General features: G+C 44.9%; 1 protein-coding gene across 3 annotated transcripts in view; it reads right to left on the bottom strand.

The window, feature by feature from the left end:
- atrn (attractin) overlaps nt 1–14,383 on the bottom strand; it is a 520,815-nt gene that overhangs the window by 177,514 nt on the left and 328,918 nt on the right. For all 3 annotated transcript variants that reach the window (XM_069923525.1, XM_069923527.1, XM_069923526.1), the window contains exon 26: nt 9,032–9,110. In XM_069923525.1, coding sequence (XP_069779626.1) covers nt 9,032–9,110 — 79 coding nt within the window. The remainder of the gene's footprint in view (nt 1–9,031; nt 9,111–14,383) is intronic.

The following is a 14,383-nucleotide window of genomic DNA, read 5'->3' as shown; positions in this document are numbered from 1 at the left end:
ATAACATTTGCCCTTTTCCTTTTTTCAATAACTCATGAAAATCCAAGTTCATTTTACTATCTCTGGTTATCAGGCATTAAAATTTATGCATGTGATTAGAATGTGTCCATTCTCTGCAGGTTTCTTGCAACCTGAAATATTTATTCCATATTTGAAACATACCTAAAACAGGTCTTAGCAGACTGATTTGACCTGTGTAGCTTCCAAGTAAATAACACATTCTAATTTGCAACCTTGAAGAAGTGTTGAATCCTGAAGGTCAAAATATGAAGCAAAACTTCCATCCTAAAGCTCCAAAAGGCATGACTCTTAAGGAAATTTGATTTATGCTACCACGTGTTTTGTTTAGTCAGAGAGGTTGAAATAAAAACTGCAATTTGCAACATCAACAAGATGTATTTTTACATCATTTTGGTTCATTATAGGGTTTGTGTTCTTTGTAACATTTGGACATAATACAATTACGTTCAGTGTTCCTCCAGATACATGCAAATACAATACAATCTGGAAATCTCTGCAAGAAGACACTAAATAGGGCTTTTTACACAGAAATCCCACAATATTGCCGTAAAGAAGATCCATCATTAAGCTGGCTTTGGTCGTTTACACTGAAGCAAACAAAGCCGCCATAATACTGGGTCAGTGTATTATTTTACAGAGCAAGCTGACATTCCGGGAGCAAAAGAGGTGAATGTGTAACACAACAATATCGGCATCTGGTGCCACGTATAACAATACCATATTGATGTCATGCTAAACCCACTTTTTTTTTCCTAAAACACGGCTCAAAAATATTCCCCTGGTCTTATATGTGGTTGAAATTATGGTGATAATTGTAAGTAACACCAACATCACTGCTATATATTGTTGGGGGCTGGTGGTAGGCTGTCAGGGTGGGGAGGAGCAAGGTGGTGGGATCAGTATGGAGGTGAATGGCAGGCTGTTGGGCGACTCTACGGGCGGCCTGCTGTTGGTCCACACACTGATCACTGTGTTGAGAAAGTGTCAGGTTTGAGAAAGACAAGTCTGGACACAAGGGTTTGCAATCAAACATTATTTTATTAACACACAATAATTAATAGAAGTGCATGGGAAATCGTAGTGGGAATACAACACACAGGAGCACATCTTATAAAAGAGTGTGGGAAAATACACACAATAAAACATACATGTATAGTGGTAGGTACGAGGGGGAAACGAGAACAGAGACTACACGCTGGGGTCAGTTTTGTTTCCACTGGTTTATTTGAAAAAGTCCGTACTGCACCTTATAAGGTGGCCAGCAAGACCCGTCTCTGCATTGGTGGTGATGTGACGACACAGCTGAGTGCGTGTGCGCGGCCCCTGGACCCACGAGGGAAGCAAAACCCGGCAGCGCCATCTTGACGTGGCTGCTCCACTGCCATGGCCATGACAAACACGGTGCCGGTTCGTCCATGTCGCGATGTGTCCTGCTGCACAATACCCCCTCCCCAGAACCAGCTCTAGTGTTCCGTTGCCCTTGGGCATTGTGGGGTTGTGGCTTTAGGCAGTTGCCCCTGGCTTTTGGGCTGTGTTGGTACGATCTGCTGGCTGAGGTCCAGATGTGCCAGTTTCAGCCTGTCTGCTGTGAACAGTTCCTCCCTACCCCCAATGTCCAGTGTAAAAGCTTTGTCAGATTTGCAGAGGACCTTGTAGAGGTCTTCATAAGGGGAGAGAGGAATACGGATCGTGGTGGACAAATACAAGGTCTGCAGATGGTAAGTCTTTGGGGATGGATGCAGGCCGGCGTCCATCCTGTGAGGGTGGGGTGGGGAGTGCAAACAAGGTGGGGCCATTTAAATGGGCCATGAGGGTTTACTTCATGTGGTGGTGTAAACGCTCAACAAGTCCGTTGTACTGTGGGCGATAGGAGGGGGTGTGATGCAGCTTGATGCCCAGGAGCGTTGCGAGCTGTGTCCATTGTGTGGACGCAAACTGCGCCTGTCTGTCAGTGATTATGTGGGCTGGTACCCCAAACCTCGCGATCCAATGCATGAGCAGTGCCCTGGCACAGGAATCAGTTGAGGTGTCCTATAAAGGAATGGCCTCCAGCCATCTCGTGGCACGGTCTATTACTGTGAAGAGGTACTAGGCATCCCGGGAGACGGGCAGTGGGATGTCGACATGTATATGTTCGAACCGTCTCTTCTGAGGGTCAAACTGGGGTCTTGACATGAAGGTGGACTTCGGATGCCCGACACTGGGTGTAATTGTTCTTGAGACCAAAAGGCACGTGGAGGAATTTGAAAAGTCCGAAGAGAGTGATAATGCCAATGTCGTCCAGGTGGACTGGGATTTGGTGATAGCCACGTACCAAATCAACTTTGGAGAACACCTTCGCACCGTGGTTGGCCATGAAGACCTGTTTGTGAGGGACTGGGTAGCAGTCGGGTGTGGTGGAGTCGATAAGGCGGTGGTAATCCCCACAGGACCGCCAACCGCCTGAGGACTTGGGAGACCATGTGTAGCGAGGACACCCACAGACTGTCAAAGCTGCGGACTATGCCCAACTATTGCATCCACGAAAATTCCTCTTCGGCCAACTGCAGTTTGTCTGGGAGAAGTCTCTTGGCTTTGGCATGGAGCAGGGGCCCCTGGGTCAGCATGTGGTGTAGCACCCCATGCTGTGGCATGGTGGAAGTGAATTGCAGCCTGACAATAGCCAGGAATTCATCCAGGATGCAACTATACTCATCCTTAGGGATGCTCACCGTGGCTACACCTGGGTTGTGGGGGACTTCACGTCCTCTAGCAGGCTGTGCGCCCGATTGAAAACAGCACCATGGAGTGATGTGCCCACCGCAGCTAGCGTGAAATTCCACTGGAACTTCTCGTTGCCAAGCTGTATTTGCGTGCTGTGTGTGCCAAAGATTTTGATGTTAGTGCTGTTTGCCACCCGGAGTGTGGGGCCTCGTGGTCGCATTCGTGTTTCCAGTGTGGTCTGTGGCATGACACTAAGTTCGGTACCCATGTCAACCACGAACCGTTGGCCACTAACTTTATCAGTGACATGCAGAAGGCTATTGATGTGGCCAGCTGCGGCAGCTATTGGCCGTTTTCTGAGAATGAGCAGGGTTGCCTGCATTTTCATACCTGTACCCCCCAGCGTTGGTGATAAAAGCACCAGTAAGTGTTTGGTGCCTCTGCCGACTTGCTGGGGTGCGGTTGTGCCTGTTTGGGGTTGGGGTGCCACACCTAATTCATTGCCGACTTGTTTTCATGTTCGTACACCACAGGACATTTGCTCTGGCTGTGACCTTGCATGGGTCTGAGAAATGCTCTGTAATTTGTATGGGATTACTTACAGTGGTATCTGAGTGCTAACAGCAGCTGTATGTCATCTGGCATCTGCACCAGGAAAGTCTGCTCAAAGATGAGGCATGGCTTGTGGCCCTCTGTTCCCTAGGCCGTCTAGGTACATGAGCCTAGCGGACCGCTGGCACCTGGACAGACTAGAAGTACTTAAGAGGAGGTTCTTGAGAGCTGAGTATTTACCTTCCTCTGGGGGTGGGGGGGGGGGGGGTCGGTCGTGTATCAGGTTGTCCATTCTGGCTGTGGTTTCTTGGTGGAGGGCGCTGATGATGTGGTAAAACATTGTCAAATCAGAGGTGATCTGCCAGAGGTGGAATTGTGCTTCCACTTGCCTGAACCAAGTGCTTGGGCGAAGCATCCAGAAGGACGGTAATTTCATAGCCACTGCATTGACTGCTGCAGTGTCCATGTTAGAGAGTCCAGAATCGTCTGGGCTCGTCAGGGTCATCAACTGTAGCAGTAGTACAGAGATTACCTGCTGGAGTCAGTATAGTTTCCAACGCTTTATTTGAAAAAGTCCGCACTGCGCCTTATAAGGTGGCCGTCAAGTCCCGCCTCTGCATTGGCGGTGATGGAACAACGCAGCCGAGTGCGCGTGCGCGGCCCCTCTGCCCATGAAGGAAGCAAAACCCAGCGGCGCTATCTTGACGCGGTTGCTCTGCTGCCGCGGAAAACACGGAGCCAGTTCACCTGCGTCACGATGTGCGCTGCCACATGCGTACAATTTATAACAGAGCGTGGGAAATATACTGCAAATACTGAGCTATCGTAGTGGATTTCAAACTTTCTTTCCACTCACCATAGGTGCTCTGTAATTAGTATGGGATTACTTAAGGTGGTATGTGAGTGGGAAAAATTGTCATTGGCCAATTTCCTTTGGAGTTATGAAATTGTGCACATAATAAGTCAAATAGGTCTGATTAAAACAGGGTTTTCAAACTTTTTCTTTCTACTCACATTCTTTCTTTGGCTTGGCTTCGCGGACGAAGATTTATGGAGGGGCTAAAAAGTCCACGTCAGCTGCAGGCTTGTTTGTGGCTGACAAGTCCGATGCGGGACAGGCAGACACGGTTGCAGCGGCTGCAGGGGAAAATTGGTTGGTTGGGGTTGGGTGTTGGGTTTTTCCTCCTTTGTCTTTTGTCAGTGAGGTGGGCTCTGCGGTCTTCTTCAAAGGAGGTTGCTGCCCGCCAACGGTGGTCAATGTGGCAGGCACCAAGAGATTTCTTTAGGCAGTCCTTGTACCTTTTCTTTGGTGCACCTCTGTCACGGTGGCCAGTGGAGAGCTCGCCATATAACACGATCTTGGGAAGGCGATGGTCCTCCATTCTGGAGACGTGACCCATCCAGCGCAGCTGGATCTTCAGCAGCGTGGACTCGATGCTGTCGACCTCTGCCATCTCGAGTACTTCGACGTTAGGGATGAAAGCGCTCCAATGGATGTTGAGGATGGAGCGGAGACAACGCTGGTGGAAGCGTTCTAGGAGCCGTAGGTGGTGCCGGTAGAGAACCCATGATTCGGAGCCTTAAGTAATCGCTTACTAATCACTGATGTCTATTAATAGTGGCTAGCTGTCAGTGGGGGGGGGTCATGGGAATGGGACAGTGGGGTTTAGACTGTTCAAACTGAGGATAAACCCACAGACCAGCTTGCTCACGGCACAAGGTGACTAGACACACCTGGGGACAGTGGGGCAGTGGGATCAGTGTGGGGGATGGTTTTTTTTAAAATCACAATGCCAATCCCTAACACTAATCTCCTCCCCTTTAACATCTGAAGGTCTGTCAGTCTCTTGAATACCCTCCTTCTGTAGAGTTCCAGATTCAGTACTCTTTGATACATACTTTTAATTTTATTCATGAACGATCAAGTCCTATTCTGAAAGACCAATGGCCACCCCACTTCTGTCCTGTCAAAACCATGAATTAAATTATCTCTCACTCTCCTCCCAGCAACACATCAGTGCTTCACCCACCTAACGAAATGGTGAGTCTAATTATGGTAAATTCACCATTTCACCAATAGCTCGTTTCAGACTTCTGCATTATGGAAGCATGCATGGACATCTCGGCTAAACCCCAAGTGCCTGTCGGTCAGGTATTCCCTAGTGAACTACTTGCTGTCAGCCAGATCAACTGTTAAATTGCAGCTCAATCTGGCAGACCTAGTGTCAAATCAGTGATGTACTGGGAATGATACCTTGCCGGGTTGGTGTTGGAACTAGTCACACCTTGTGATTGCTTTCACCCTTCTCCATGAGCAGCACTAACATTTTGCAGCTGAATGATCCCAACTACTGCGAGGTTTCCATGACTGTTTCCCCCAAATGGAGGGGGCCAAGAATGGCAAGTGGGCTTCAACCTGTTTGAACCAGCACAAGGTGACCACCTGGGAACAGCTGGGAGTGGGGTGGTTGGATCAGTGTGGGGGTGATGGTAGGCTGTCAGGAGACTCTCCTGGTGGCCCATTGCTGGCCCCAAATTGGTCTCTCCACCCGACTCCCCTCTGGGAGGAATCAGGCAGTGGGCCACTGGGAGAGAGTGGGACAGTGGGCCAATGGGAAAGAGTGGGCCAGTGGCATTATTAAAAATATTTTTTCCTGTTGCCCTACTTGCATATTTTGTCCAAGTTTTAAATACACTAAAAAAATATGGTACACATACACATCCTTTCTCAACCTGGTCCTGGAATGCCAGATCTTCCCTTTTACACAGACATAGATTCGGCACTGTTCTTTTTTTTTCTTCTTTTTCTTTGGCTTGGCTTCGCGGACGAAGATTTATGGAGGGGTAATGTCCACGTCAGCATTGTTACTACCTCGAAAAAATGGCATTTGAGGAAAATCTTGCAGAGTCACATAAAACAACATTTCATACAAGATTTGAAATGGCAGCAGAGCGGGCAAAATGTGGAAGGTCTACTTGTTGCAAGTATTCATGATTTATCATAATTCATCAATTATCATCCAAATGTTGGGAGAACTGCAGATAAATTTGATTTACAGTCAATGTTTGAATTACAAGAAGAAGTAGAAGTTCTTTTTAATTATTCCAGATGTTTTTTTTTAAATTTAAATGAAGTATCTGCATTAATTTGAAAGATAAATGTTGTAGCTTAAATACAGAAGATTATTTTGAAAGCTGTTCAAAATCTATTTATTTTAAGCCAATAGTTGAAGATCATAATAAATTACAAATTTAGAGTTTCTTTGCCAATATAAGTGATCTATTTAAGGCAAAACTATTCAAACCACCATGAAATTTACTTCAAGAAACAAGCTAGCTTTAGGAAAATGCAAGTAAAGAAAACCAAAGAACACTACAGCATAGAAACAGGCCCTTCAGCCCATCTAGCCTGTTCCAAATTATTATTGGTTCCATTGACCTGGACTCGGACCATTGTCCTCCATACCTCCCCCATCCATGTACCCGTCCAAATTTTCATTAAAGGGCAAAATCAAACCTGCATTCATCACTTCAAATCACTCATTTAACCATACGACCACTAACAGCACAGAACAGGCCAGTTCGGCCCTACTAGTCCATGTCGTAGCAAATCCCCACCCTCCTAGTCCCACTGACCAGCACCGGTCCATACCCTTCCAGTCCTCTCCTCTCCATGTAACGATCCAGTCTTTCCTTAAATGTAACCAATGATCCCGCCTCGACCACGTCTGCCAGAAGCTCATTCCACATCCCCACCACCCTTTACGTAAAGAAATTTCCCTTCATGTTCCCCTTATAATTTTCCCCCTTCAATCTTAAACCATGCCCTCTAGTTTGAATCTCCCCCTCTCTTAATTGAAAAAGCCTATCCACATTTACTCTGTCTGTCCCTTTTAAAATCTTAAGCACCTCGATCAAGTCCCCCCTCAATCTTCTACGCTCCAGAGAAAAAAAGCCCTAGTCTGCACAACCTTTCCCTGTAACTTAGAGACTGCCAATGCAAGAAAACAAAATGCTGGAGGACTCCATCAGAATAAAGTGCTTTTCTATATAAAAATGGAGCACTGCATTCCATTCAGCCATGCTCACCATTTAAAACAATCGATCATAGCTAATCAGTACCCTGTTCTTTCTTCTCCCCATACCCTGAATATCTATTACACTGACATCCCCTTAAATTTATTCATTGACCTGAAGTAGTGAATTGAACAAGTTCACCAAAAAGATCTGGTGGTTCAAGTCCTTTGGTCCTTGAAAGTGGCCATGTAAGTAAATAAGGCAGGCTTACTTGCCTTCATTGGTCGAGTTACATTACAGAGACATAAGACTTTGGTGAGGTAGTATTTGAAGAGTTGTGTACAATTCTGGTTGCCCATGGGAAGAAGAATGTGGAGGTTTTATAGAGTATATTAGGGATTTACGAGGAACTGGCTGGATTTGACCTGGATTATCTTCTCTAGAGCATCACAGGGAGACCTGCTACAAAACTGTAAAATTATGAGAGCCAATCGAAAGGGTCGAGAGAATCTTTTATCGCCCAAGGTAAGAACAACACAAATTTGAAGACATGAAGTTAAGGTGAGGAGTTTAAAGTTTAAAGGAGATGTGCAAGATATATCTTTTTAAACAGAGGGCAGTAGATACCAGGAAGGGGCTGCAAAAACCCTCTTGTAAAGCTGCACAATCTCCCCACTCCGAGGTGCCGACGCCAACCCTCCTCCGGGAGGGATAATCAGCAGAATGCTGTGCTCCGCTGATGCACCTGAATGTGAAGCCGCTGTAAGCGGCTGCCTGCAACCCAATTTCCCGCTGCCTGACAGCCTCCCTGCCCTGATGACAGCCACCCATCCGTGCCGCTACCTGACAGCCCCCCTGGGGAGGGGAGGTTGGCAAGGGCCGTCAGGGCATGGGCAGCTGACAGGGCAGGGGCGGACAGCGGAGGACGTCAGGGGCAGCCGGTGTGGGTTCACACCCTGGTTGGCCGCTCTCTGCGGATCAAAGTACGGCCTAGCAGTGGCAATCTTCCCTACCCATAATCCCCCACTGTTGTGGGCTATGCCGCATATTTATGACGGGTGGCTCTGCGGCACCAGTCGCACTGCCTCCATCAGATCCGGAGGCACTCCGGGTTGCCTCTGGATATGAATAGGCCCTTTCAGGTGGACCAGTTAATGCTGCAGCAGCCTTTTAGGGCTCCCACCTGAAAGGTGTATTCACAGTTTTAAATCCGCTCCTGTTGCTGGTCTCAAGGCGGAGGGCCCACCTGGAACGATTGTCATGTTTAAGAGGCTTTTCTGTTGACATATGAATTTGCAGAGAATAGAGGGATACATATGTACCATGTCCATACAGCACAGATTTACTTTCATGTTGCCTCACGTTTGGCACAGACATCGTTTGCCAAAGGGCCAGTTCATGTGCTGTCCCACTCCATTTTCAATGTTCTCACTTCTGTGAGATCCACTTTCATTCTTCTAGTAAACAATGACCTATTCAAGTGTCAGTCATGCCCTGCTAAGAATTTGCCTGCTAAGCCTTTCCCATAATCTATCAGTGACAAAAATTTTCTTTCTAAGATAAAGGAACCAAAAGTGTACTCAAAACACTTGATGTATCTCATGAAAACAGCTGCAGTAAGAAGTTTGTAAGTTTAATCTTGTCGGAAAAGGAGTATACGTCATCTGATAAAGATAAATATACAGATGTAGGGTGAAGCTGGTGAAGAATAAGATGGTACTTCCAGGAATAAGCTTACCTCTCTCCTCCTTGATGCCCAACAGCTTTGCTTAATCTTCCACACCACAGCAGCCACCAGCAATAATGACAGAAAACAACTGTAAAACAATGTTTTAAAAGGACAGTCAGTTCTGATAGATGTAGACAATCTAAACCACATTTCCAGAAGGTAAACAGCAGAAACCCAAGATCTCTTTAAAGGTTGCTTGATCAATAATAAAAGTTTAAGCCTTATCTTTAAAACCAAATCAAAAGAGTCAAATTGAATTTTCCTCAGGGTTTTAAAGGACTGCCTAGATTAATTTTGAGTTTTATATGACCATCAATACTAATGTACCTCAAGTGAATCCCTACACAAAATCACCACCCTCCACTGCACAATAACAACTCTTTAGTAGTAGTGACCTATCGTAGACAGTCAATATCTCCTCACTTGTAAGTGACTGCATTTCCTGAGAAGACTGAATTGGGCAAGGCTACTGGCCAACATTATGTCAACCTTCTATAGGAGCCTCCCGGCCAGCTACATCACACTGTGGAATGGTTGCTACACAGAAATTGATCAGAGATCAATGAGGAACCACCCGCAGGTAGAGAAGGCTGTGTCCTTGGCCAGCCATCACAGCCATTAACAGCGGCTGGCCTGGTCGTTTCCCTGGAATAAGCAGGGCTGATGACACTTCTGAGCCATGGCTCCCCAGCGCTGCTGGTAGAAGCAGAGGCCTGAAGCAGATGCTGTGGCCTTGGTTATGTTATGAGATCAATAGAGTCTCCCTCCTCACACTGTCCCCCGCCCCCCCCCCCCCATCAACGTGATCTATTGGGATTGATATCAGCAGAGGACCCCTTCCATCCTACACGAAACATCTTTCAGCTGCTCCTGTCGGGGAAGAAATACAGGAGTATCACAGCCAGCACCACCAGACTGAGGAACAGCTTCTTCCCACAAGCAATGAGAATGCTGAACCTCCAAAGTTACTGCTCACACTAATCATCTGAGGCTCTCATATTCATGAAACAAAGCTTATTTATTTATATAGATGACTATATGTCCTGGATATATATGTGGGTTATGTCTGGCTGTATGTCTGCATGTTCTGCATTGAGGACTGGAGAATGCTGTTTCGTTGGATTGTACTTGTATAATCAGATGAAAATAAACTTGACTTGAATCTATTCACTATTCATTCAAGGACAGCTTCTTTCCCACTGCCATCAGAATACTGAATAATCAAAAACACGGCCTTACTTTTCCTGCATTATTATTTTATTTTTATAGTAATGTCATAAGATGGTTATAATATGAATGTTTGCTCTACGATGATGCCGCAAAACACCAAATTTCAGGACTTGTTCATGGCAATAAATCCTGATTCTGATCATTCTAAAAGCAACATTAAATGAGAAGAAACAATGATCTGCTCAGTTTCTCCAGCACCTCATTGCTTGCTGAAGATTCTAATACCTGCAGTTGTTGAAGAAAATGTGTATTAGAATGTGGTTAACAAGTGTCTGCTTTCCAGAGATGCTGAGAGGTCATGTGCTGACCCAAAATAGCAATGTTTTTGATCTCCATATGAAATCTTCAGAATTTACTGTTCCCAGTTTCAAAACAGTTCAAATTATTTTGTATTAATTCAGCTCTGAATGTAGCACTCTTGTCAGAACAGCAAATATGAATCTGGTGCTGCCTGTATGGAGTTTGAACTTTCTCCCCGTTCCTGCGAGGGTTTACTCCCACCCTTCAACGTGTAAGGTGGGGGGGCTGTACGTTAATTGGATGTATTGTGGGGTGGAAGGGCCTGTTACCATGCTGTATGTCTAAATTTAAAATGTAAAGTCATTGGGTAGATTTAAATTTTAAATTTAAATTCATTTCCAGCCATTGAAATCCATGCTGCCCAATTAACCTACCAAACTCGTATGTTTTTGGAGGGTGGCAAACAACTGGTGTACCTGAGGAAAACCCACACAGGTGACAGGGAGATAGTGCCAGATTCAAACCTGGATCACTGTCACTGTATTAGGATTGCAGTGCCTGGGTCACCCATTTGAAGAGAAGATTGAAAGGTTTGTGGCGGCCCGCCGCAGCAGCGATCAACCCAGTGCTCTGGGTGGCGAGCGCAACCAAAAGCCAGTAGCCCATGCAGCGGCACTGGCGCCAACGAGGAAACTGGCAGGTGAACGGCAAGGGCAGCTTAAAGGCCAGTGACCCCAAAATGGCATTGGCCTTGCTGCTCAGCCAACAGACAGGGACAACGCGTGGGGAAGAAGGGAATTGTTATGCAGGAAAGTACCTGTGTGCGTGAAACCCACTTTTGTTATGCATGCTGTGACATCAGCCCATGGTGGAAACAGTGCAAGTATAAAAGTCGGGCCTGAGCCCTAATAAAACTCAGAGCTTGACCTGACTACACTACGTGTGTGTGCCTTCTTTCGAGTATTGCGCGGCTACAGGTTCTTGATTAGCAAGGGCGACAAAGATAATGGGGATAAGGTAGGAGAATGGGATTAAAAGGAATAATACGTGACCATGATCTGAATGGCGGAGCACACTCGATGGGCCAAATGGCCCAATTATACTCCTAAATGGCAAAATTAATGCTGCGGAAAGTCAGCTTTGGACTCACATTTTCTTTGTTCAAATCATATACAATGTAAAGGGCAGCAAAGATCAACAACAAATACGTCAGTGTTCTTCCATATACTGCATTTCATCATAACTTAACTTAAACCACTGAATGCCATCTTCCAAAATACAAACAATGCCTGGTCGCAAGATGTGGCAAACCTCTCTATCCATTACTTGGCAACAGTGAAGAGTTGCAAAGTGATGATGCAGGGCTTTAGAAATAACCCTTAAATTCTGTGACAAAAGGAAAATGAGCAATCTCTCAACAATTTGCAACTAAAAGATGGTCATTAGTTTCTGATAAAAGACTAGATAATTACATTGGACTGCGCTTGTACTTTTAGAGCCTCATTTTATTTTTCGCAAATCAATCGCACTTTGTAAATGAGTGCATGCAAAACAAATGTTGTTTGGAGCAGGCAGATTAACAGCAGAGGCTTCCTATATTCAACAATTACAGATCCTCTACAATTTATGATAGTTATTGAATGATTCAATTAATTACAACACTTTTCATACTCCTTTAAAATTAAATTCTACATGATGTACAGTAGTACATCTCCGATATCCGAAATCAGATGATCCAAAATATTTTTGGCTGGGAAGTGATGTCTGTTTGCCTCTGAATATTTTTGGAGCCAAACTGACCTCAAGTCGAAAAAAAAATTAATCCGACATGAAATTAGAACGACGATTGTCCTCATTTCAGGTAACTCCCTTCCCCCTCTCTTTACGTTTCTTCTTTAACTTCCCCTGTTGACTTTTCTCTCTAACTCTCCTTCTCAAATCGTGTGCCAGTCTCCCAGCTGCAAGCGGATGGAAGAATCCCTTGTCCCAGCATCATCAAGGGGAGCGGTCTCCCGGTCAGGAGTGGGACCTCAGACTCCCAGGCAGGAGCAGCAGCTCGGTGGGGAGGTATCGGTGATCGCCAGCGGTGGTTGGCAGGGGGAGAGTGCGCAGGCAAAGACTGGGTATGTGTCGGGCTCCAATATTGAGAACCAGGACACAAAGCCAGTACATCCCCTGCCAGAACAAGCCCACGGGGGAAGATAGGGGTCTGCCCACTCACCAGTGAGTGTTCCACCAGCCCAGGGATCGGTGGCAACAGTGGGGATGTGTCAGGGATCAGCAATGGCTTTTGTGAGGTGTTGGGGATCGGCAGCGGCTAGGATTTTCTTGGTGAGAATTAAATATTATTTTAATGCTTAAAAAGCCTTCCCTTGTTGTTGTTATGTTGTTTAAACATTGATACAAGTGACTTGCTGTTGCAACTGGGCTGTTTTTGTAAAATGCCCAGTTACCTGAAGAAGACAGTCATCCGAAATAGGTCCGGTCCCAGCCATTTTGGATAATCGGAGTTGTACTATATTAATTGAAAGCACTTAGGATTGCAGAATAAAAACGTTCACATGAGAAATTTCAATATAGCCCAGCAAATGTGGGAAAATGGTGGTTGAAAAATATTGCACTGTTTTAAAGCAGAGAATAAATATACCAATTATGCATTTACAGGTACTGTCAATCTAGTTCTGATCATTGATATAACGATGTCAAACAGTATTACTGATATTCATGAGGTGGTGCAGCCAAGTGTTGAAGATAATTGCCCATTTCTGTGACTGAAGAGATGATATTAACTGAAGATAATTAACAATGAATAATTGAAAAGGATGATGTTCCATGTAACATCACATCAGGACTCATAAATGTCATGCAACTTGCAAACAACAAATTATTATACTAAGATAGAATTATATTCTCTGAAAAACACAGTTCCACAAGGCACCAAATGTTTGTTTTTTGTTAAAGTCAAAATATTGGAGCAGCTTACGATGTTATGATTTGCACCGACTACCATAAAACGAAGATGGAAATTGTGTTTCTTACATTGTTCTCTTTTTATCAAAGTAGGCGCCAATATGTCCCAATGTTTACACCATTGCATGCATTGCCTCAAGTCTGTTGACAGCTGCAGCTCCCCAGTGATAAGGAGATCAATTTCACTTCTGGTAACATGAACATATTTTGCACCCATTGATGGGCAATTTACTTTTAAACAAGCTGAGGTAAATGCACCACCACTTTTGAAGTAGAAGGTAACTACAAGAATGAATGCTTTTCCGACTGAGTAATTCATCCCAAGACATTTATATATTTATTTTAAATTATATCTTTATGTATATATTGATTATTGTTGATTATTGCACTGTGGTTGGAAGAAACATTATTTTGTCAGGTAGTCGATGCATAGTCAGGTGATAATAAACTTGAACTCGATCCAACTAGTATTCAAAAATTTTGATCAAAATCAGTAAAATGAGATTGTTTAATTGTCACATTATACCTGGTACAATGAGAAGGGTTCTTCTAAAAGTTGTCTAACAGGTGAACTCTAGGACATAGAGCTGCATAAAGTAGAAGGGCAAGAGCACAATTATAGATTTGCAATGGCAAAAAAATCATATAGTGCAAAGCAAGGACAACACAAAAGCACTATTGTGGGGCTCACTGAGACCCCTGATTGCTGTGGAGAAGAAATGGTCTTTAAGCCCATTTGTGCATGTTTTCAAGCTCCATTTCACTCTCCCGTAGAAGTTGTTGAAGGACATGTAGGAAATGGTGAACTTCTGTAGTCTTCGGAGTAAAGGCATGGGTGTGTTTTCTTGACTCATATCAACGTAGCTGGTTCATGCCAGGTCAGAGTAACAATTCTAGAATGATAGGGCACTGGTTTATAGT

This window comes from Narcine bancroftii, chromosome 3, assembly GCF_036971445.1.
Source record: "Narcine bancroftii isolate sNarBan1 chromosome 3, sNarBan1.hap1, whole genome shotgun sequence".
NCBI classification, from domain to species: Eukaryota; Metazoa; Chordata; class Chondrichthyes; order Torpediniformes; family Narcinidae; genus Narcine; species Narcine bancroftii.
This window is presented reverse-complemented; position numbering and strand designations above follow the sequence as displayed.